This window comes from Pogonomyrmex barbatus, unplaced genomic scaffold, assembly GCF_055798465.1.
Source record: "Pogonomyrmex barbatus isolate J1 unplaced genomic scaffold, ASM5579846v1 scaffold17, whole genome shotgun sequence".
Taxonomy (NCBI): Eukaryota; Metazoa; Arthropoda; class Insecta; order Hymenoptera; family Formicidae; genus Pogonomyrmex; species Pogonomyrmex barbatus.
The window spans coordinates 1,082,767-1,105,531 of NW_028297113.1; the positions used below are offsets into that span (position 1 = coordinate 1,082,767).

The following is a 22,765-nucleotide window of genomic DNA, read 5'->3' on the forward strand; positions in this document are numbered from 1 at the left end:
ATTTGGAACATTCTGTACATCTTTCGCGAAGGCTCCTAGAAGGGCATCAACGATTCATCCTGTCAATCCGTGTGCGCCGGCAAAGGCTGACGATGACGTGAGACTCCTTTTACGCATAGGTAGGAGACTACAAAGTGCGCGCGTCAAGCCAGATGTCGGGGAAGCGGCCCATCTTTATGGCTGTCAAGTTGCACGTGGACGATGAGAGAGCGACGGACGTGCCGCGAAAAGGAGCATCACGATGAGCGGAAGAGTAAATGGAATCTAACGTCGACGTGAAGCGTCGGGACGCCCGTCGACACTGTCGTATCGTCTATTTCCTTCTCGCGACTTCAAATTCTCGCGCGCCGATATTTTTCGGACGTTTTGTGATTTCGATTTTCAAGAATCTCGATTTTTGCGAACTTGAACGTTCGGAGTCGGCGATTCTTGGAAAACTCTTCTGTAATTCTTCTGTAATTTTAAATAACATAATCTCCTAAATATCGGATGATATTCTTCCGGTATTTCAATTTTTGCGATATTTTTCTAATAATTCTTCTTCTCTCTTTCTCTTTTTCTCTCTCGAAATGACTTAAATATATCACAATCTTCTGTCTCTAATTTTTAATAATTTTACGACATATTTAATGTGACAGGATTAATAGTAGTAAAATCGATTGCGACAGGAAATAGGAAAGACGCGAGCGAGGTGGAACATAACGCTTCCGCGAATGTGGGTCAGTAGATAGAGAAGGAATGAATGGAGACAGTGTCTTCCTGTTTACTAATTCTGTTACTGCTCTACTAGCAACACTGATTCACATTCATCAACTACCACAATTACAGGTGTCGTTTCTCATAATATGCGAGAAACGTAATAACGATGCGAGAAAAGAAAATGGCACTTTGAATCCACATTTAAGAGCAACTCTTTGTATTTGTGAATAAATAAAAGCGCAAGAAAAATGAAGAATGACAAGAGGACGTATATTTCCTTTGCGAAGCTGCTGTCTTCTTGCGAAGATGAGAGAAGGGAGGGCGATTCGGGATGTCGTGTGAACCGGATCTTACGTCGTCACCAGCTGTCAAGCCGACATGACGTTTTCTCTCGTCTCGTATACAACCCTGATGTCTTCCCGTGATACCACGCGAAACAAGACAAGCAACAAAAGCGATACTTTAAACTATCAACGCCAACTCTGATACGGACTTGCCGTACTCGAAGGATTCGCGTTAGCAAATCCTTACAAAAATATCCGAATCAAATCGACGATTATCTTGGAAATCAAAACTTGGAAATTATTTCTGATTTTCAAAATTACATTTATTTAAACATTTATCTTAATTTTTAAATAATTAAGTTAAAGTTAAAGTTAAAAATCAATCATAATATTTTTAATTTTTAAATTAAGACTTTTTAAATTACTTTTATTATATGTCGAAAAATGATATATCTCTTTCGTCCAATCGCGTGTGCCTTCATTGGTTCACGAAGAATAGACAACGTGACAATTTTTACGGGAACGAAAAATGGGGGAAGAAGAAATTAAGTCGAGGACTTGTGCGAGAAAAAAACGTAGTAGTCAAGTACATTTATGGGATGCGTTTTAGTGGATAGTATTCATTAGGGAAGTCCGCCCGCGCGTCATCGAGGTGTCGTAAAAAAGGCTTATAAGAAAAAAAAAGGTCGGCCGATCTAAGCGCGTGGGAAGCTGCCGTTAAGTGCGTGTCGCTGATAATTCCGCGGAGGATATCTTTTATTAAGTTTTTCTTAAACATCCCAGGCAATTTTTTGAGCTTTTGAGATACTTCTTTTCGTGCTTGATATTTTTCTTAACTTTTACCTCGAGCGATGTTTTTAATTTTTAACTTGTGTTTTCTCTGGATTTTTAATAAGATCGAGTACATAAAGATCGATTCAACGTTCGAGATTTTGTAAAAAACAATCGTATTATAATATAACCAATACGCGGGATGACAGTCATTTGCCTTCAGCAAAAAGACAGGATAGGGACGCGCATTCCTTTTTTTTTTTCCGTCTGTGCTCTTCTCATGAAAGATGACCGATCTGTAATATGGTCCGGTCGTCGAAAAGCGTCAAGAGGACCAGCGCCAAGACCGGAATGTCAGCGCAAGGAGATAACGTGATGATCGGCTCGTCGCCGTATTATTTTCGCCATGTCGCCGAAAGAGAATCGGCGATGTCGCAGGACGATTGTGACATGTCGAGACAGAATGGTTAACTCTCTTTTTCATTCTCTTTGAGGCTCTTCAATTTCAATGTCTATTACCATATCAAATTATTCTCCGATAGATTTAAATAAGAAATTTTTAAAATTATTCTTTAAATATTCTTGTTTTCTAATTTGTAATGCATCAGAAATTCATAAAAAGTACAATGAAAATCTAGAAGCTATATTACATGCATATCATGGTTAAAATTCTTGAGAATTTTTTCAAATATTTATATAAAATATTCTAAATTCTGCAAATAAGTGTATATTTTAGGAAATATACACTTATATCTTATACAAATTGGTCTGTGCTAATAAAGAGAAAACGTTGAAATAATAATTCTTTTTTAAATAAAAAAATCAATATAATTAATCTAATCTAAGCAATGCTTAAGAACATTCTAGCAAGATTTGTACAATATAACTGGAATGTTATAATATAATGTTATAACATTGTTAACTTTTATATTGATTTGAAAATACATTTAAAAAAATCATTTTATAAAATTTAAATAGGAAAGTTTAAAAAAAATATTGAAAGTTTTATTTTATGGAATTGATTAATTAAATTGAAATTGATTAATTTCTAGCAAATTGATTTATTAATTTCTAGCATTTTAGGCACAATAAATATATATGTACACATACATACATATATTATTACATATAATATTATATGCATGTAAAATATTACAGAAAAAATTAACTGCAACAAAATATTTGGTATCGCTTATAAATTTTTTACGAAGTATTTTATTCTCTAAATCGTGAAATTATTTGTTATAATAAACTTTCGTAGAAATACTTTGATATGTATTTGATTATAAATAATTTATTAAGGATTCTTCAGATTTTTTTAATTTTAAGAAATTTTTGAAATAAAGCTTTATAAAATTACTTCTAGTCATCCAGCAGGTGTTGCCTGAGTATCTTTAAGTAAAGATAAAGTTTAAAGTAAAATCGAGTTTCAAATAAATAAAGAACAATGCCGCACATTCTATTTTTTCAATCTTTTAAATTGCTTTCTAAATTTTGCTTTATCTTCAAAGATAACTCATAGTTATTTTTCAATTCAGTTTTCCAAAATGATTCCGATAATATTCCTTCCCCCTCCTCCCCCCCCCCTTTCTCTTGGAAATTTCTTCCAATTTATATATTCCAATTCATATATTTATTACACATGAGAAGTAACGCTTTAACTTTTAGATGATATATTTAATAATTATTATCTGTTAAATGTTTTATGCACATGACAGATGACAAGCCTTCGATAATTTTAACGAGTGCCTCGTCCAAAGGAAACTGCAAGTACTGCGTTTACAGCCTCGCTACGATACTGGCGATATTATTTTGCCTTGTAATCGCTGGCCTGCTGTTCCCGTATCCTCTGCACGCTTCGTGCATTGTGAAATGGTAATCGCGAGCTTATACATATTAGGATATGAATAATTTCAAAATGATAATATGAATATTGTCAAAATGACGAATCATGCTTCAGATATAATGAACAAATAATGATTTATTTGTTTTCTCTTTTCCTAATTCTCTATAATCCAAATTTTTTTTTGTATTTGAAAAAAATTAACACATAACTCTAGGGAACATTGATCTTGGAATAAACTAACAATTAATTTCCATTTTTTTTTTTAATGGATTTTCTTGTGAAAATCAGTCTCCTGATTTTATTTATAAGATTCCCCTCTATAAAACCTTCCTAACTCTTTTTTTATTATAAAAGATATTTGGTTATCAATGAACGATATAACTATCAATTTAGCTGCATTAAATTATAATAAAAATTATATAAAATCTATATTTCTACATAGATATATATGGCATGACTTCAAAATAATATGATGTAATAGATGATTAATCTTTTTGTATGAAATTTTTAATTTCCGAGAGGAGCATAGTTGTCGCAAGATATTCGAAAAGTTCCAAAATCGTAAAAAAACATTGTTGAATTTTGCAGCTTTCCGCGACGCATTATCACCTTGCTGTCGAAGTGGCAAAATGTTTCTTGGCAATTTTATGAACAAGTTCCAGAGTTTTTCGGGCGGATTTACATTCTTGCCGTTGTTATTTCTTTTTTTTTTTTTTTCTAAGCGCCGAGAGATCGGAGCTCTTTCATCCTATGGCAATAGCTAACGCGAATGATCGTCGCGTCGTTTTTACGAGGACTAGAGCTTTCGAAAAGTTTCTTTTGAAGCGACGTACACGCCGCTTTCGTGATGCGTTATGTACACAGAGAAACTCAATATCGTTGGCACGACGTGGGGCCTCGTATATTTTGCTTTGGTCGGGACGACACCGCCCGAAAAATATACGATCTGCGCTTTTCCGACTCCATGAGAACGGACTGCTGCGGACCGACATTACTCTTTTTTCGAGGATTAAGTTCTTAAATTAAAAAATTATCTGCAAAAATCAGAATCATCAGAACCATCATCATTTCTGCAGAAGGGAAAAATATTATTACGTCTCTAAATTATAATTTTGTAAAAAAAGTAGTTTCTTTGGAAAAGTGGTTCTTTGAAAGGAAAAATTGAAATAAACCGTAGTTTTGAAAGTTTTAAAATTAATCTCTTTCTCTCTCTCTCTCTCTCTCTCTTTGGATAAATTTGAAATTTAATCTTTGGCTAAAAAGATATAAATATATAAATGATACTAGTTCAACAAGTTTTTAAATATTTATCGAATTGTTTTATATTTTTAAATCTTTTTTAAAAATAAATATCAATATAAATATATGAATTCCAGGAAGTTTGATGATTCATGCGCGTATGTGATGCAAAAGTTCCAGCGTCAGATAATGAATTGGTCTTCTTGGAAAGCTTGTCAACAGCGTGGCAGCAGTTGCCTGTATACGGTAAAAGTATAATTCGATTGTTAAATGAGAATTAATGCTAATATATATCTCGTGATAGCTCCAGCTTCCTGTGGAGAATAATATAATCAGAGCAACGCACAGAACACCGAACTTGAAGTCGCTCGAGAAAATTGAGATTATCTTCAAGGAATTGAACAATACGTGTCTTGTTACAGTAAGTTTTTAATTCAAATTCAAATTATTATACGATAATTGTGAAAAGAACAAACAACACTATAAAATGTATTGTATTGAATATTATCTTGCTGTTAATATATTTAATATTTAACGCTAATTTTTTAATATAAATTCGATTTGAAAATTCGTGCCAAATCTTTCTTTCAATGATCCATAGATACTTAAAATACTAAAGTCGATTGTTAAACTAATAAAAGCAATTGATCGCTTACACTGACAGGCTGATTCTGTGTCAAACGAATGGTTCATGCTATTCGATTCTGGGACAAACTATTGTAATCTACACAATTTGGTTGTGGGAGCCGGTCTTGATATTCATACAAAATTTCTGGAGCTGACGAGTGATGCTGTATGCACACAATTCAATATGGCAGTTTGTTGATGAAACAGAATATACATACAACACACCTACAATATTCTAGCAAAAATCAATGCGATTTTGAAAAAAAACACAAACGCTTTTCTACTTTTTTGTAATAAAAGTTTATATCTATATTAATTTACAAAATTTCATATATAAGCGTTACAAGATTATTTATAAGTTTTATACTTTGACATGTTTGTATTCTTATAAAACGTAGATTGTATCTTATAAATATTAAATATTACATCAAATACAGAATTAATTATTATTATTATTACGCGCTATTATAACAACAATAGGATATTACGTATTTTTAAATATATATTATATATTCGCTATTAAAAAGAACATATATTTCCATGAATATTCACATAAAAAATTTTAAATTGTGAGAATTATGTACGAATTACACGAATAATTTAAAAATTAGAAGATTAAAGTTTGGATGAACGTGATAAATTGATTGAGTTAAATCAAAGTTCTTAATTATAATCAAAGTTCAATTGAAAAAAGCAATTTTTCTGGTACATTAAGAAAAATTCGAGTTAAAATATTTTTTAATGTAAGTAGAAAATTTTTTTCATTTTAAACCTGAAATTGAGTTAGATAGAATCATCACAATTTAAATCATATGTACTGTAAGCTTGAATTAAGACTAGACAAAATTTGATCTTAAAATTTGTACAATTCTGTTCAAATTATGCAATTAAAAACAATGTCTTGTAAATTTTAGTTTAGATTAGTCTCAACACAAAATAGAAATATACATACTTCAATCACAATGATGAAATACAAGTCATGTAATTTAAATAAATAATATTAATTAAGTATGTCTATATATTTAAAATATTCTCAAGATCATTGTGATATCTTGAGATCACTATTATTATTAAAATACATGAAATGTTACTTACAAAATCGCAAATTGTGTAAAAATTATTTAACTGGATTTAATCAATTATCACAATTTTTTTCCGAACTAATTCTTACTTTTATGGGTTTTTCTTGTTTTTCTTAAATTACTTCCATCTTAAAATACACTGTCTATTGTATATGTATACAAATATATATATAAAATAAGTACCAATCTGTCACCAATCTTATAAGTGCTAACGATTTAATTTTCAATTCTTTTTCGATTAATCAAGATCAGTCCTAACAGATGTGCCAGTAGAATGATGATAGCAGTAGCGTTGTCCAGGTGATGCGAATGCTCGACATTTTCTACCATTTCTCGTTATTCCCATACAAGATATTCTCAGTGACGGAGTATTACTGAAAGTATTTTTTTAGTCACTTAATGATTTATCCTTTTTTAAATATGTATCTTTTAGTTTGCAACAGTCATTTACCTTCTGTCTCGTGGTAAATCTATATTGGATTGAAAATGCTCAAACAGTCTCCTCTCTGTATCATCAAAATTATCATCATTATTATTATTATTGAAATGGTCACGGTATTGCCAAGACATTGATGTATCGTTCGAAGAATCACATTCTATGAAGTCCTTTGGCATCAAATTGGAATACTGATATTCATTGTAAATGATATCCTCACGCTTCTTTCTTGATGATTGGTATGAACAAGAAAGTTCTTCATGTACATTTAAATTACGTCCACCCCATGAAGCAATTAATTCCAAAAAAGTATTAATTTTTCCTTAAAAAAAAAAAAATTATTAGACATTATAAGAATCATTTTCTTTCTTTTGTAGTTTCAATCCCAAATTAAAAAGGTACCTTTACAGTGATTTATTTGTGAAATGATGGCATCATAGAAATTCTGTATTTTTTTCACAAACATTGTGTGCAGCTGTTTTGGTACAATGTTAAGATACGACGACGATGCATTGTTTTGAGTAACACCGTTCGAATGTCCCTTTTGATGGATCAGCTTAATTAATTCTGTTTTCGCCTCCAAAGTGTTCGATCCGATCATACGTTGTATTCCCAGCATTATGAAATGCACTACGTTAAAGAAATAAATGCATCTAATGTAAAATATTTATGTACTTTATATTATTGTTTTGTCTCTATATTTACTTAAGAATTATCTCATTATTACGTGTTTCGAGATACACAGTACTTACTTCCGGTGATTAAAAATATTAATACTGTCATGGACATAAAATCTAAAGAGACTTCCATGCCATGTTTCAAATAAGTTAAAAGATTCGCTGGTACCACGCTCAAAATGGTAGCTCTGGTTAAAAATGGTGCTTGTAAAAACGCGGCGACTATCATTGCCACTAATATATACACAACGTGTAAAAATATACGATATACTTTTTGCATCTGTTCACCTAAAAGTATAGAAATAAATATATTACATTAGCGGCACATCTCAATTCGTTATAATTCATATAATGAATGTAAATAATTTCATTATAATTCATATAATGAATGTAAATAATTTAACAAAATTTTATTTTTTTACCGGTATCACCAATGTAGTCAGTAATCCATCCTAACTTTTGATCTACTTCTGCACGCATTGTATTAGTGAGATTCCAAATATACTGAATGGTATCATTAATCTGTGTGAGTTTCTCCATCGTTTGTTCATACTGTTGTATGGTTTCCTGATGTTGCTCCAGTATACGATCAGTGCTATGTTCGATTTTCTCCCAGATTAATTGTGCTTGTTCCTGTATACTAATCAAATCCTGCAATATCTCCTGATGATTTATTCCACGTTCGATAGCCTGTTGTTCAAGGTCATTATGTGCCTTTTCTGAAAAACACATCAAACAAACTTAGAATGTTATCTTTGATAGTAAAACAAAATATAGAAGAAAATTTATTTTACCTAATTTATTTCTGATTTCTTCTGTCATAGTTGCAAGCTGAGCGTGGCCAGACCGTATTAATGCTTTTTCATTGTACAATTCTTTCAGATTTGTCGTTACAAGTTTGTGAGATGCCGCCTGAGCGTCTTTCAAGTATTCTTGTTGTTCCAAAAGTATCTTGTTTCCTTTGTTCAATGATGACAGAGTTTCTGTTGTCTGTTCTTCCAGACGAGCTTGGCTTTGCTATTTATCAATACAATATAATTAAAACAATGTAATTCTTTGATCATAAATGAATCAATAAACTGTGCAAGAAACATATAATTACCTTCAAAGAATTCAGTGCTTCAATTTGAGAATGTGCAGATTGCATCAGCTTGTTGACTGTCAATTCTGTAAGAGCACGAAATTGTGTATTTCGAGATGCATAACAAACTGCTCTTGCTCTGTTACTCATTAAATGATATGCATTCCACATATCAGCATCCATATCAATTGTACACTGCTTAAGAGACTAAAAAAGAAAACGGGAAACATGCTGTTATACTCACATAACAAAATTACACAACCATGATTTTGTTGCATGCACACGTTCTTTCAAAATAGCACATTTTTAGTAATTATTATTCCTATTTGTGATTTTTCTTAATTGAAATCAAGCTTTGCTATACTAAAGTTTATGAGTAGAACGCTAACACAGCATATATAACACTATGCGGCTGAAGCTTTGGGGAGGTCTTCTGAAGTAAAGGGAGGGGGAAGCATGCAGGTTTGAACAGGCATGGAGTTTACCCCCACAATTTATAAAGAACATGGCAACGTACATTATCTTACTATCAAATCAGTTCTCTATTGTTTATAAATTTTCTCATTGGAAAATTGATAAGTTTTCATAAATAAAAGTTGTTAGGCATGCTGGAAAACACTTGTTAAAAAAGTTGTAGATATGCTTCTTATATTATATATAATTCAATTATATTCTTGTTAATATTAATGGATTTTATAAGACTAATAAAATATAGAAGATCAATGAAAAAGTCAACAAAATATGATGAAAACAACAAGTCTTTTGCAAAACATGAAGAGAAATAGCATCCTGCCAAATTACGTACCATAGTTTCAGTGCAGGGGAACATTTTTCTGCCTTCAACTGCTGATTGGCAGTTAAGGAGATTGACACCTAATTTGGCTAGTTCCTCTTCACTCATATCAGAGCATGAGGTTTTGATTCTCATAACAACTTTATGCTGACATGTCTCCAGTGGGGAGGATACCTGAATATCAGTGACCTTGGCAGCCTCCTGGAGAAACTTCTCATCTTCCGTCATTGACTCATAAGGAATCGAGATTAAAGGTACACCATCGGCAACCAGGACAGTTGTATCATCTGTTTTCGATTTCCATACCCAGTCGAGGATGGATGCCTCATTGGTTTTACAATTAAGCAACGAGATAAATGTTAACAACAGAAATTTGCGCTCCATTTACAATCAATTAATCTACCGTCTGAAAGAGAAAGTGTGTGAATCTTATATTAATCCAACATTAAAATGCTTAATTATCTAACAATTACCTGGAGCTATCAAAACCTCAAGGTGAATAATTTATATATACAAGCGCAGTGTCTCTTCCCGAGCGATGTTATAAAATTGCGTCACTAAAAATAAATGATACAGTTTCGTCTCGAAACTGGCATCCGTGTCGTGAACGTCGAACGGATTTATCGCGCCAACGTAAGGCGACTCCGATTTCGGAGCATTCGGTCCCTTTTTATACGCAATAAAAATCAAAGAAATTTCCTTGAACGCAAACTAGCGAGCAACGAGGATGATTGTTTGTGTGATTTTTGAAACGCGATGACAAATACTTTTTCATGTGTTTTCGCTGTGTGCGCTCCAACGGTTATACCGTTCAAACTAAAATGCGCAGATGGCGGTTGTGGAATCTGATCACTCGCGCTCGTGGAAATCGCGATTATGCCTGTGATTTCTTGTCACTCAATCACCACGAGATCCGTTGAATTTTTATTCGAGAATACGGCGATTTAGTAAAGCCCGCACGTCATCGAAGTATATAATGTAACTTGATGTAACTGTCATACGTACTAGCGACGGTTTCGAAACGAAAACAAATTAAGGCAAACCAATCGGGGGCTTCGACGAGGCTTTTAAAAGCGACCAATCGCGAGTCGGAATTGGAATAAAAGATCGAGTCCGGGAATCCACAGGTTGCAAACTTTTTATTTCGCAAACGTATATAGTTCTTTCAACACACATATGCACACGAGCGTGCGCGCGCGCGCGCACATACACACACACACACACACACACACACACACACACACACACGTGTAAATATGAGACACAAGTATTCACAAGTATATACATATCACAATATCGCGATGTCAAAATCTATTTTTCACTTCTTCTCTGGCACAACCTCGCTGATACCATACATGCCAGCCAACAAACGTCCATGTGACGTGGGTACTGGTTCCTTGGGTGGTAGATATGGTCCCTTCTCGCCCATATATACATAACTTTGGAATTTGTTAAGGATAACTTGAAATCGATTAAGTGAAATATAAAGTACATGTTGTATATTAATTGTAAAGGAAACTCTTCATAAATTTAAAGACATAAAATTATATATTGATAGACTTAACTTTTCATCAATATCAACAAATTGGAGATTTAAAGATATCATTGCATAATTTTTTTATTTGATAAATGTTAGGATAAATAGCGAGTAAATAGCAGAGTTCGGAATCTCGCGAAAAAAACTTCTTCAATGACAAAAACTTGTTAAAGATTTTACAAATATATAACAATTTTTTCGGATTTTTATACAATGATCAAAATCCCAGATAAAAGCTGATGCTAAATTACAAGTTGCCGACGAAGAGTTAAAAAGATTTCAATTAATGTTTTAAATAACGATTCATAAATGAAATGTTAAAAATATTAGTTGAACAAATTTTAGAACAAAAATTTAAACTCAATATGCAGAAATGCTTAAATATCATATATCTTATTATTTTATTTACTTGATCAAAATAAAATATTTTAAAAGTTCTTTATCAATTATTATCAATATGAATTGATTTAAATCTCGACTTAGCTTAATTTTTATCTTTTTTCAATTTTAAGAATTGAAAAAACATAAAAAGTAAATTAAATCAAGATTAAAGTTAATCTATATTGGTAAAAGAGTTGAAAGAGTTTTCTACCGTTTGATTATACTGTTATTTCATATTAGCTATATTTACTTTCTTTAATGAACTTTGAAACATTGAATTTCTTCTATCGATGTATGGTGACTCAGTCTACTTGTATTTTCAGCGCTTTGATATAAATATACAAAAAATTTTATTAGTCGAAAAGGATACGGCAATCTTAAAATCCAATATGCACTCTGAGAGAGCTTCACCGGCTCTTCACATCCGGTGACGAAAATCGGACACGGTGGAGGACCAGGTTGGACCCGAGGATTCAATGTCACGTGCACTGGGGCTTTAGGTGTCACCACATGGATTCTCATTAATTGAGCAATTAATGGTTTTGTTTGCCTAAAAAAGAAAAAAATTAATAAAAAAGAGAAATGTTTTGTTCATTGAGCTTCATCAAGCATATCTAGTTCTACAAACCTGCAAGGACAAGGGAAATAAAGTGGCATATCAGCTGTACTAGACGTCACCTTATTTCCACTATCCTTTACTATACCGTTTCCGGTTGCTTTCAGCACCTTGTCAGGTGCAGATAGCATAAATCGATGCCCGCGCGGACATTCGTATTCTACCCCGACAAATATCTTCACCACAAATTCCTTGCCGCCTTTTGATTTACGACCGCGAATAGCATTCATAGCTTGGAAACTTTTCCCTCCTCGTGAACAATAGCCGCCTCCTTGATCGCCCACCATCGGCCACAACGAATGCCGCTCTTTTCGTTCGTGATGCTCTAACCTTCAATGGATATTTGTACGTTTTAGAAAATTTTTTTTCGCAAAAAACATTGCAAACGGCACTCTAGGAATGTCTAGGAATGTCTAGGAATTGCAATATTTTCTGCTCACCTGACAGTCACATCCCATGGCAGCAAAAATGCAGAAGTAGGGAATACTCCGATCTGATGCTGCAGTCCTAAATTGTGAGAATATAAGCTACTCGGTCCGAGACATACCAGAGACCAGCTGGAGAATTGCGGTAGCAAGCCGGATGGAGACTCGGTATGCAACATTCCAGGTAGATATTCTGTCGTTGATGGTTGTCTAACTAGAGATTTGTCTATAAAATATATATTTGGAATACTTATATGTTCAATTAAATTTAGAAATCTAGAAATATCTAGACTTGAACTTTTATAATAATGAATAATATAATGAAACCTTTAGCATTTTCCGCATCGCTGTCAGTAACTTCTATAACAACTTTGTGTGAATCGCTTGGCGTCAGACTCGTCTTACTACTTAATCTTGGGATGTCACTATCTATTTGATCACTTGTTGCCGACGATTGACCACCGCTACCGTAATCTGTAATTTCATCTACAATATTTCCCAAAATAATTAAATATTCGTTAAACGGATATCTCTTGGAATACTCAATGCTACTTGCCATTTAAAGTGTCAACTCCTAAACTACAAGCTTGCGTGTCTCCTTGAGGTGTAGAGGATTCGTTACGACTGAAGGAATCATGGCGTTTGGTCGCTGAAAATAACTGCGCTGCTCTATAGGTAAGAAAAAAGAAATATGTACATCATTGTTCATCTGAAATCTCTAGTAGTGTGAATGCTTTACCTATAATTATGTGTGCTAGGTTGAAATATAGGAAATTGTATACTCTCTAATTGCGCGCAACCGCATTGCTTCGCTAACATCTGGAAATAATCGTGGTTAGCTTGTCTCAGACTGAAGGGATCTTCTCTCGAGCCTTGAATCCTACCGCAATTGCAAGCGCACACGTATCTGACGCCGCTGCAATGCTCTCTGGTAGGTAGTTCACTGCAGATAAAAATAATGTAATTGATTATATAAATTTATTATAATCTATATAAGAATATACGATTTATTATATGTAAATATATGTAGGAAAATACATGCCTGTCATCCTCTCTGGGTTCAGCTTGTTCTCCACCTCCTGCACCTTCGCTACCTCCTCTGTGAACGGGATTTGTGCAAGGATGACCAGTGAGTGATAATACTTCGCACATTTGTCTACCAGCTCGCCAATGTTTGTCACACTCGGCTTGCAATTTCTCACTAAATTCCTCGAACAATGGACCGCGGGCATGCATCTCGAAAACTGCCATCGCGTGTGCCAGCTTCGATTCATGATACGCTCTAGCAGACATTTTATTTGAAACATAATGTTCTTAAATCATGATTGTCACAAACAATTTTACCTCGTATAATGCTGTGGTAGATTTTCCTGATACGCTTGTAAAGCTCTGGGAAGTATTTTATTACATCGGCTCTTGCTAAATTTCACGTCTGTATCTAATAAATTATGAAGCGCTAATAGTTCTTTGTCGGTTCCATGAATAAAATAATCGAAAACTTTATTTGCTACTTGGCAAAATATATTTAAAGTAGGTATCTGTAAAACATTGCTTGTTTTTAAGAATCAAAAATGATTTATTTAATGCTAATATCATTTGATTAATATTAATTCAGCATTAATGTGGCATTAAATTAAAAAGTTTCATAATCACACCTCGAAATGGGCTGGTATGGAGTGCCGACTAACATTATCGTCAAATCCTTTTGTGAAGGCCAGATTTATATGTTGTTGCAAAAATGATTTAAATGAGTGAGTCTCTGTAAATGTATAAGAATTATATTTTATATGTATACATTGCTCCCTTACCATTACTTTTTCCTTCATTCATTTTTGGTCTTACCACCTTCGCTGTCACTCATTACAATATTGTTTGAATCCAAATTAGTAACAAGACTTTTTGACGTTGTACCACCAGAACCAACTTTACAGCTTTCTATTAATTTTCTTGCCATATAACCTAACATGTCCCTTGAGTCTGTATTTCCAGTATGTATGTATACAAATTCCTGATTAGCTGGTATTGCAAACATAGAATTTGAACTAAGAGCAAAACAAATAGTTTTAATGCTTCATCAGACTTGCTTCAGCAAAATTACATATTAATTTTGTACCTAATATTCGTAACAATCCTATTTTTTCTTAGCACATGATAAATTTGATCCTCAAGAGAATGTTCTAATTTCTTGATGTTAGCATCACTGTCTGAATCCTGGAATACTGCAGGACAGGTTTCGAAGTAAAATAATATTCGTGGTGAACAAGGTCTAGCATTTGCAATCCAATCCTTAGGTAAACTATGAATACAGCTTAACACATCAGAAAGTTGTGGGGAGATCTTTTGCCTATCATAAAAATCATTTGTAATCATTATTTCAATAAAAAATTTGATATGTAAATTATATTTATTTACAGATATTTAATTTGGCAAAAATCTGACACTGACCTGATCATATCCATAGCACGGAATAAATGTACATAACTGTAGTCGAAGGTATGTGTTGGATGAGTAAGCACCATTATGTGAGATATGTGAAACAATACTAGAAGCGCTCTTGCATATTTATCTCTCATATGTGCCCAAACACTAAGAAAGTCCTTACAGTCCTGCTTTTCCGTGAATTTGTCATATTCAGTCAGAAGTGAATAAGCATCTAAGAATCCTCTCAAATGCAAATAAACTGTCTTTTCTTTAGAATTATAATATCCTTCAATTTCACACTGAAAAAAGAAAAACATAAAAACAGGATATTACTTAATTAAATGAGTAAGTCTAGACTAGAAAAAAATATCTCACCCAAGACTCCTGATCAATTTCTGGTTTATCCAGAAGATTTATTTGGAGTATAGAACTTAGCATGTCCGTCTTGCATCCTTTTGCTCGATATTGAGATTTACCAAACACTGAGACTATCACCACTTTCTTGTCGATTTCCGTAAAACTAAAATCCAGTAAAAGTGTCAGTATGTCATCAAAATGTCAACAGAGAGTATCTTTCCCTGATATATTTTATGAAAAATAAAGATAATAATTATCTTTTATTGTATAATACTTTGAATCTGAATTAGTAAAAAATATTACTCGCTTTTTAAATATAATATATAATACCTGTCTATATCACATGGAAGTTTGAATTTATGCGGTCGCATTATGAATTTGTTTATACTTAGAACGATGTGTTTTGAGGTTATCTTCGGATGGAGAAATAATGCCTTCAACTTGCTTTAACTCATCCACCGAGTTATATAGCACAGGTCCACTGATTTCCTATTATCACATTACTCTGCAATTATTCCTTTTAATCCTTTTAATCCTTTTTTTTTTCTCTTAATCTTTGTGCACTTAAGGGTCGGCAGGAGCGATGGGCTAACTCCAACTTGATTTAAAATGATCTACTTCTTATTTACAGTGCAGATATGTATCTGTACTCAATTATATTTTGTCTTATAGAAACGATATTTCGTCATGAAACTTTGTTAAGATAATTTCTTTTACAATTACGAAGCTACCTACAGAGTCAATTTTGCAATTTAGCTCTTAAATAATTAAAATAAATGTAACTATCTACTCCTTACTTACAGTGCAGATATATTTGAGTACATCCATATATCATCTCGTAGAAGCAATATTCTGCCATGAGCATTTTTCTACTATTTTTTATAAAATTATGACTCTTGCTACAGAGCCGGATTTTGCAATTTGGCTCTTAAAAAAAATTTACAATAGATGAAAGTATTTGCACCTTATTATCTTGTGGCGGTCACCGCCACTCTGGCCCAGCGACGAGCGCGCCGGCGCGCGCCGCCGCGCTGCCACGCGCCGACACCGTGGGCCCGCGCACGGGAGTGACTCACACGCTCGCCACGAGATGGCCAGCCGTTCGACCGTCTACTCGTGCGCGGAAAGCAGTGGGCCCGCCCGCGCACGAGAGTGATTCACGCGCTCGCCACGAGATGGCCAACCGGTCAATCATCTACTCGTGCGCGGAAAGCAACATCACCGCTATATAAGAGCGGCTAGCACCATCGATCGACACTACCCCTCAGTGCGCATTGGGGCCCGTACACGGCTTAAGTAGCGCTGAGGTCTGACCGCTTACGGTCAATTATACAGCCTTTTTGCGGCTGGCGTTACCGACCACTAATAGGTCGTACTCTCCCCTCGGTGGCCGTTCACGCCATAGAGGGACTCCTCAACCCTCCGACGCGGCCGTACACGCCGTGCCTCCTCTCGCCTGAGCTTTCCTCAGCGGCCGTACACGCCGTTGAGCGAGACTCCCAGCATCCCTGCCGAAAGGCAACTGAATGAGCCGCTGCCTCCGACTCCGGAGGAAAGCCACGCCGCGGAGACGACACCGGGAGTACGACATCCAGGGACCAGGACTCCGCCACCACGTCGCAGCCGCCTCTTCACCGCCGCTGACCTCGCAGCCGCCTCTTCACCGCCGCTGACCTCGCAGCCGCATCCGCCCGTGCCCGAGCAACCTGCTGGCAGCCATCACCGCGGGAAGGCCTACCCCCGCCGCCAGGACCAGCACAGAGCGGACTTCCCGGCTGGGAGGACAGCCAGACATCCGGGCACCGACGCATCCCGGAACGTCGGCGACATTGCGCCGACCAGGGCCCGCGCCGCCAGCGCCGAGGAACGACCATCGCCCCACGGCCTCTAGGCGAGAACAGCTAGTCGAGCTGTTCGGCGCCCTCTCAACATCCTCATCATCCGCGCAGACAGCTACGCGTCCGGGCCAGCGTCACGGACACCACCGCGCCCGAGCGCAGCTCTGCGGACTTGCCCGCCTACGCCAAGCCGTAGCATCAACTTTCCGGCCCGTAGGGACGCACGCAGCGAGCCATCTACCCCGCAACGGGCGAGGATCTCGCCGCAGATTGCGGCGCATCGCTGCCCGCCTGCTCAAGGCTTCACCGGACTACGTCCTGAGCTCACCAGAAGTCCGTGGCGTCTTATTCCGCTAGATTTAGGGAGCATCGTCGCAGGGACGCCCCGACGAGACCACCGGCCGGCTTCCTATCACGTCGCCTCTCAGACGGAGGCCTCGCAGCCACCATATTAATGACCCCCGACTTCCCAGGAAAGGCCACAACTTCCTGCACTCAGCAAGCAAGTACAAAATAACATATATATATATATATATATATATATATATATATATACAAATACAGAAGAGAAAGAAATAAGCATGCGCCGGCAAACAATACCACAATCCACGATCAGCGACATACTGGAAGCGACTGTGGAAGTGCAATCACCCTACGCACAGGAGGTCAACAGGGTAGCGATGAGAATTCCAGAATTCACGCCAGCCGATCCAGAACTATGGTTCAGCATCCTGGACCGCAATTTCCAGGCAGCAGGCATCACAATGGAGGAAACAAAATTCGGCCACGCACTCACAGCACTTGGTCCGCAATACACCATGGAAGTACGCGATATAGTTATGAAGGATCCTCCTGAGGAAAGGCAATACGAAACATTACGCACCGAGTTAATAAAACGCCTGAGCGCAACACAGGAGCACAAAACAAGGCAACTACTCGAGCATGAAGAAATAGGCGACCGCAAACCATCGCAGTTCCTGCGACACCTGCGCAACCTAGCCGGAAAAGTCGTGGGCGAACAGGTCGTAAGGACCATTTGGCTCAGCCGCCTTCCGACCTTTCTCAAGCCACATCTAGTCAGCAAAACACAAGACACTCTGGACCACCTCGCCGAAATGGCAGACGCGATTTTAGACGTTACCAGAGACCCGGCATTACAATTAGCTGAAACAACACGCAACACGCCAGCCGACTATAATATGCAAGTACAACTTGCACAAATGCGCATCCAACAAAACGAATTGCAGCAACAGGTTACAACCCTTGCGCGCACCATAGAACGCATGAGCCTACAACTAAACCACGCAAGACAGAGAGAGTCCTCACGGAACCGATCTCGTTCAAGATCCGAAAGAGGGAATGTCAATACGAAGTGCTGGTACCATCGGCTATTCGGTGCAGCAGCCCGCAAATGCGAAGCACCCTGTTCACACACAATACAGGGAAACGACACGGCTCGCCAGTAAAGGCGGTACTGGGCACGAGCCAAAAAATACGCCGCCTGCATGTCACTGACGTCAATACAAAAATTGATTTCCTCGTGGACACGGGAGCAGACTTGTGCGTATTCCCACGCAAACTTCTTCGTGGACCACGCAACAAGTTCGCATACACTCTCACAGCCGCTAACAACACCACGATTGACACGTATGGCATGGAGACAATCACATTGAATCTCGGACTCAGAAGAGCCTTCACCTGGAGATTCATCGTAACCAATCTCGATAAGCCGATAATTGGAGCCGACTTCCTTGCATACTTCGATCTAATGGTCGACCTCGCCAACCAACGTCTCATCGATCAGACAACAGGCTTAGCGGTTCGGGGCAAGGCAAGCGACGACATCACGGTGCAAATCAAAACCGTCCAGGAATTCACTCCATACCACAAACTCCTATCGTAATACAAGGAAATCACGCTCCCTGAAGGCCGACTAACCGAGGCAAAGCACCAAACGCGGCATTATATAGCGACCACACCGGGACCACCGGTGACTTGCAGGCCGCGCAGACTCGCTCCAGATCGGCTCATGATCGCAAAAAAGGAATTCAACAAGATGCTCGAGCTAGGCATAGCTCGCCCTTCAAGTAGTCCTTGGGCATCACCACTACATCTGGTGCCCAAGAAAAACGAAGAGTGGCGTCCATGCAGGGATTATCGGGCGTTAAACGCCAGAACCATCCCGGACGCATACCCGATTCGCCACATCCATGATTTCGCACAAGCTCTCGAAGGCACAGGCATTTACTCCACGATTGATTTGGTGAGAGCTTACCATCAAATCCCAGTCGCGGAAGAGGACATACCGAAGACGGCCATTACCACCCCCTTCGGACTATACGAGTTCCCGTACATGACATTCGGGCTACGCAACGCCGCACAAACTTTCCAGCGCTTCATGGACGAAGCGCTCAGAGGGCTAGAATTTTGCTTCACGTACATCGACGACATTCTCGTCGCTTCACGATCAAAAGAAGAACACCTACAGCATCTTCAAACGTTCTTCCAGAGATTCAGCACGTATGGCATCGTCATCAATCCATCCAAGTGCCAATTCGGAAAAAAGCAAATCGAGTTCCTCGGATACCTCATCACCAAAGAGGGCACTCAATCACTCCCCTCTCGCACTGAGGCCATCCAAAGAGTCCAGCCTCCGAAGACCGCCAAGGAACTTCGACGCTACCTTGGTATAATGAATTTCTACCGGAGATTCATACCAAGGGCAGCAGCAACACAGGCTCCACTCAATGACTTGCTCGCCAACAAGAAAGGCAAGCAATCCATCGAATGGTCTCATCAAACGCAACAAGCATTCGAACAATCGAAGACAGATCTAACGCAAGCCACACTGTTAGCACATCCGAACGAGCACGCCAAACTAGCAATCTTCGCCGACGCATCAGAATCTAGCGTCGGAGCAGCCCTTCAGCAAAAACAGGAGGAAGATTGGCAACCACTAGCTTTCTTCTCCAAGAAACTCTCTCCTACTGAGACTCGTTACAGTGCGTTTGACAGAGAACTACTGGCTATCTACTTGGCGATCAAGCATTTCCGGCATATGATCGAAGCCAAAGACTTCGTCATATACACGGATCACAAACTTCTTACATTCTCCTTCCGACAAAAACTGGACAAATGTACTCCAAGGCAGTTCCGACACCTCAGTTACATCAGCCAATTCACAACCAGAATAGAGCATGTAACTGGCAGCAAAAACATAGACGCAGACACCATGTTCAGATTAGAAGCCATACAATCGGTGATCGACTTCGCTACACTAGCGGACGCACAAGAGACCGATCCGGAAATAGAAGATTTCAAAACCAACAAACACAGGTTGCAACTTCAAAAAGTCAGAATACCTGGGACTGCGCTGCAATTATGGTGCGACACGCAAACAGACACACCACGTCCGTACCTCACTAAAGACTTCAGGCGAACGGCATTCCTGACAATACATCAACTAGCGTACCCAGGAATCAAGGCAACAACTAAATTGGTAGCTCAACGATTCGTGTGGCCAGACATGAACAAAGACATCCGCAATTGGGCGAAAACATGCCTGGAGTGCCAGAAATCAAAAGTCACCAGACACACAAACAGCCCATGGGGAACATTCAAACCTCCTAGCAGACGGTTCGAGCACATACACCTCGACATCATTATCCTACCAGTATCGCAAGGCCAGAGATACTGCCTCACATGCGTGGATAGATTTACTCGGTGGCCCGAGGCCTTCCCCATGGCCAACCAAGAAGCAGAAACAGTCGCCCGCACCTTTTACAACAGGTGGATCTGTCGATTCGGCACTCCCCTGAGAATCACAACCGACCAAGGAAGGCAGTTCGAGTCACAGCTCTTCAACCAATTGGCTGCATTTACTAGTACCACACATCATCGCACCACAGCATACTATCCACAAGCCAATGGCATGGTGGAACGCTTCCACCGCCAACTCAAAGCTGCCATCCGCTGCAGAGCCAATCCGCGGTGGACGGAAGAACTGCCAATTATCCTTCTTGGCATACGAGCAGCTTTCAAGGAAGATCTCCACACCACCATCGCGGAGATGGTATACGGGGAATCCCTACGCCTACCTGGACAATTCCTCACTGAATCGAGCAACCCACAACCAGAGGCCGAAGCTGATTGGCTCAGGGCACTGCGGCTACTCACCGACGCATTACGCCCGATAGAAGGATCTAACCACTCTGCGCAACAACCATTCGTGCACCAAGACTTGCGGACATGCGACTACGTTTTCCTCCGGCACGACGGACCCAAGGGCATCCTTCAGCCACCATACGAAGGACCCTACAAAGTGGTGAGCCGAACTAACAAGACCTACCAATTACAGGTTCGAGACAACACAACCACTGTCTCAATCGAGGCCTTAAGCCGGCGTACATCCTCAAGCAAGAAGATGCCCAACTAGAAAACAGCGTCGCCCCGGAGCCACCAACAACACCGCAACCAATGGCACGAGCAACGGCAGAGACCACTACCCGATCGGGAAGACGAGTCCGTTTCCCTCAACGGTACATCACGTAATGGACTCCGTCACTCACGGGAGGGTCCTGTGGCGATCACCGCCACTCTGGCCCAGCGACGAGCGCGCCGACACCGTGGGCCCGCGCACGGGAGTGACTCACACGCTCGCCACGAGATGGCCAGCCGTTCGACCGTCTACTCGTGCGCGGAAAGCAGTGGGCCCGCCCGCGCACGAGAGTGATTCACGCGCTCGCCACGAGATGGCCAACCGGTCAATCGTCTACTCGTGCGCGGAAAGCAACATCACCGCTATATAAGAGCGGCTAGCACCATCGATCAACACTACCCCTCAGTGCGCACTGGGGCCCGTACACGGCTTAAGTAGCGCTGAGGTCTGACTGCTTACGGTCAATTATACAGCCTTTTTGCGGCTGGCGTTACCGACCACTAATAGGTCGTACTCTCCCCTCGGTGGCCGTTCACGCCATAGAGGGATTCCTCAACCCTCCGACGCGGCCGTACACGCCGTGCCTCCTCTCGCCTGAGTTCTCCTCAGCGGCCGTACACGCCGTTGAGCGAGACTCCCGGCATCCCTGCCGAGAGGCAACTGAATGAGACGCTGCCTCCGACTCCGGAGGAAACCCACGCCGCGGAGACGACACCAGGAATACGACATCCAGGGATCAGGACTCCGCCACCACGTCGCAGCCGCCTCTTCACCGCCGCTGACCTCGCAGCCGCCTCTTCACCGCCGCCGACTTCGCAGCCGCATCCGCCCGTGCCCGAGCCTGCTGGCAGCCATCACCGCGGGGAGGCCTACCCTCGCCGCCAGGACCAGCACAGAACGGACTTCTCGGCTGGGAGGACAGCCAGACATCCGGGTACCGACGCATCCCGGAACGTCGGCGACATCGCGCCGACCAGGGCCCGCGCCGCCAGCGCCGAGGAGCGACCATCGCCCCACGGCCTCTAGGCGAGAACAGCTAGTCGAACTGTTCGGCGCCCTCTCGACATCTTCATCATCCGCAGACAGCCACGCGTCCGGGCCAGCGTCACGGACACCACCCGAGCGCAGCTCCGCGGACTTGCCCGCCTACGCCAAGCCGTAGCATCAACTTTCCGGCCCGTAGGGACGCACGCAGCGAGCCATCTACCCCGCAACGG

The 22,765-nt window shown here is 39.6% G+C and overlaps 4 protein-coding genes and 1 long non-coding RNA gene across 8 annotated transcripts; 3 read left to right on the forward strand and 2 right to left on the reverse strand.

Annotated features, from left to right (window-relative positions):
- The first annotated feature begins 4,488 nt into the window (after window positions 1–4,488).
- Window positions 4,489–5,667, forward strand: LOC105431040 (uncharacterized). Its single transcript, XM_025219281.2, has 3 exons — window positions 4,489–5,085; window positions 5,144–5,260; window positions 5,504–5,667. Exons 1-3 carry the CDS (start codon window positions 4,966–4,968, stop codon window positions 5,663–5,665), a joined length of 399 nt encoding a protein of 132 aa, XP_025075066.2. The 5' UTR covers window positions 4,489–4,965; the 3' UTR covers window positions 5,666–5,667.
- A 75-nt stretch (window positions 5,668–5,742) lies between these two features.
- LOC105431039 (protein brambleberry) lies at window positions 5,743–10,532 on the reverse strand. The gene is made up of 9 exons (XM_089074301.1): window positions 10,009–10,532; window positions 9,548–9,941; window positions 8,764–8,949; window positions 8,456–8,678; window positions 8,084–8,380; window positions 7,737–7,949; window positions 7,387–7,614; window positions 7,000–7,306; window positions 5,743–6,922 (listed from the first exon to the last, which is right to left on the reverse strand). Exons 2-9 carry the CDS (start codon window positions 9,917–9,919, stop codon window positions 6,787–6,789), a joined length of 1,962 nt encoding a protein of 653 aa, XP_088930427.1. The 5' UTR covers window positions 9,920–9,941; window positions 10,009–10,532; the 3' UTR covers window positions 5,743–6,786.
- A 7-nt stretch (window positions 10,533–10,539) lies between these two features.
- Window positions 10,540–12,120, forward strand: LOC148937055 (uncharacterized). The gene is made up of 2 exons (XR_016138697.1): window positions 10,540–10,662; window positions 11,777–12,120. It is a non-coding gene; the product is annotated as an uncharacterized LOC148937055 (long non-coding RNA).
- On the reverse strand, window positions 10,656–16,223 carry LOC105431038 (nonsense-mediated mRNA decay factor SMG8). 4 transcript variants are annotated; one of them, XM_089074300.1, is made up of 16 exons: window positions 16,074–16,223; window positions 15,603–16,003; window positions 15,291–15,435; window positions 14,940–15,214; window positions 14,608–14,838; window positions 14,340–14,536; window positions 14,150–14,253; window positions 13,839–14,032; window positions 13,537–13,776; window positions 13,234–13,437; window positions 13,051–13,163; window positions 12,822–12,980; window positions 12,510–12,720; window positions 12,082–12,399; window positions 11,824–12,003; window positions 10,656–10,974 (listed from the first exon to the last, which is right to left on the reverse strand). In XM_089074300.1, exons 2-16 carry the CDS (start codon window positions 15,641–15,643, stop codon window positions 10,854–10,856), a joined length of 2,733 nt encoding a protein of 910 aa, XP_088930426.1. In that variant the 5' UTR covers window positions 15,644–16,003; window positions 16,074–16,223; the 3' UTR covers window positions 10,656–10,853. The 4 variants fall into 4 exon arrangements, with proteins under 4 accessions (XP_088930426.1, XP_011643257.2, XP_011643255.2 ...); XM_011644955.3 differs by having other exon boundaries at window positions 12,822–12,968; window positions 14,337–14,536; XM_011644953.3 differs by having other exon boundaries at window positions 14,337–14,536.
- Window positions 16,224–17,666: 1,443 nt separating this feature from the next.
- Window positions 17,667–18,585, forward strand: LOC148937056 (uncharacterized). Its single transcript, XM_089074302.1, has one exon. The coding sequence runs from the start codon at window positions 17,692–17,694 to the stop codon at window positions 18,574–18,576; it is 885 nt and encodes a 294-aa protein (XP_088930428.1). The 5' UTR covers window positions 17,667–17,691; the 3' UTR covers window positions 18,577–18,585.
- The last annotated feature ends 4,180 nt before the right edge of the window (window positions 18,586–22,765 follow it).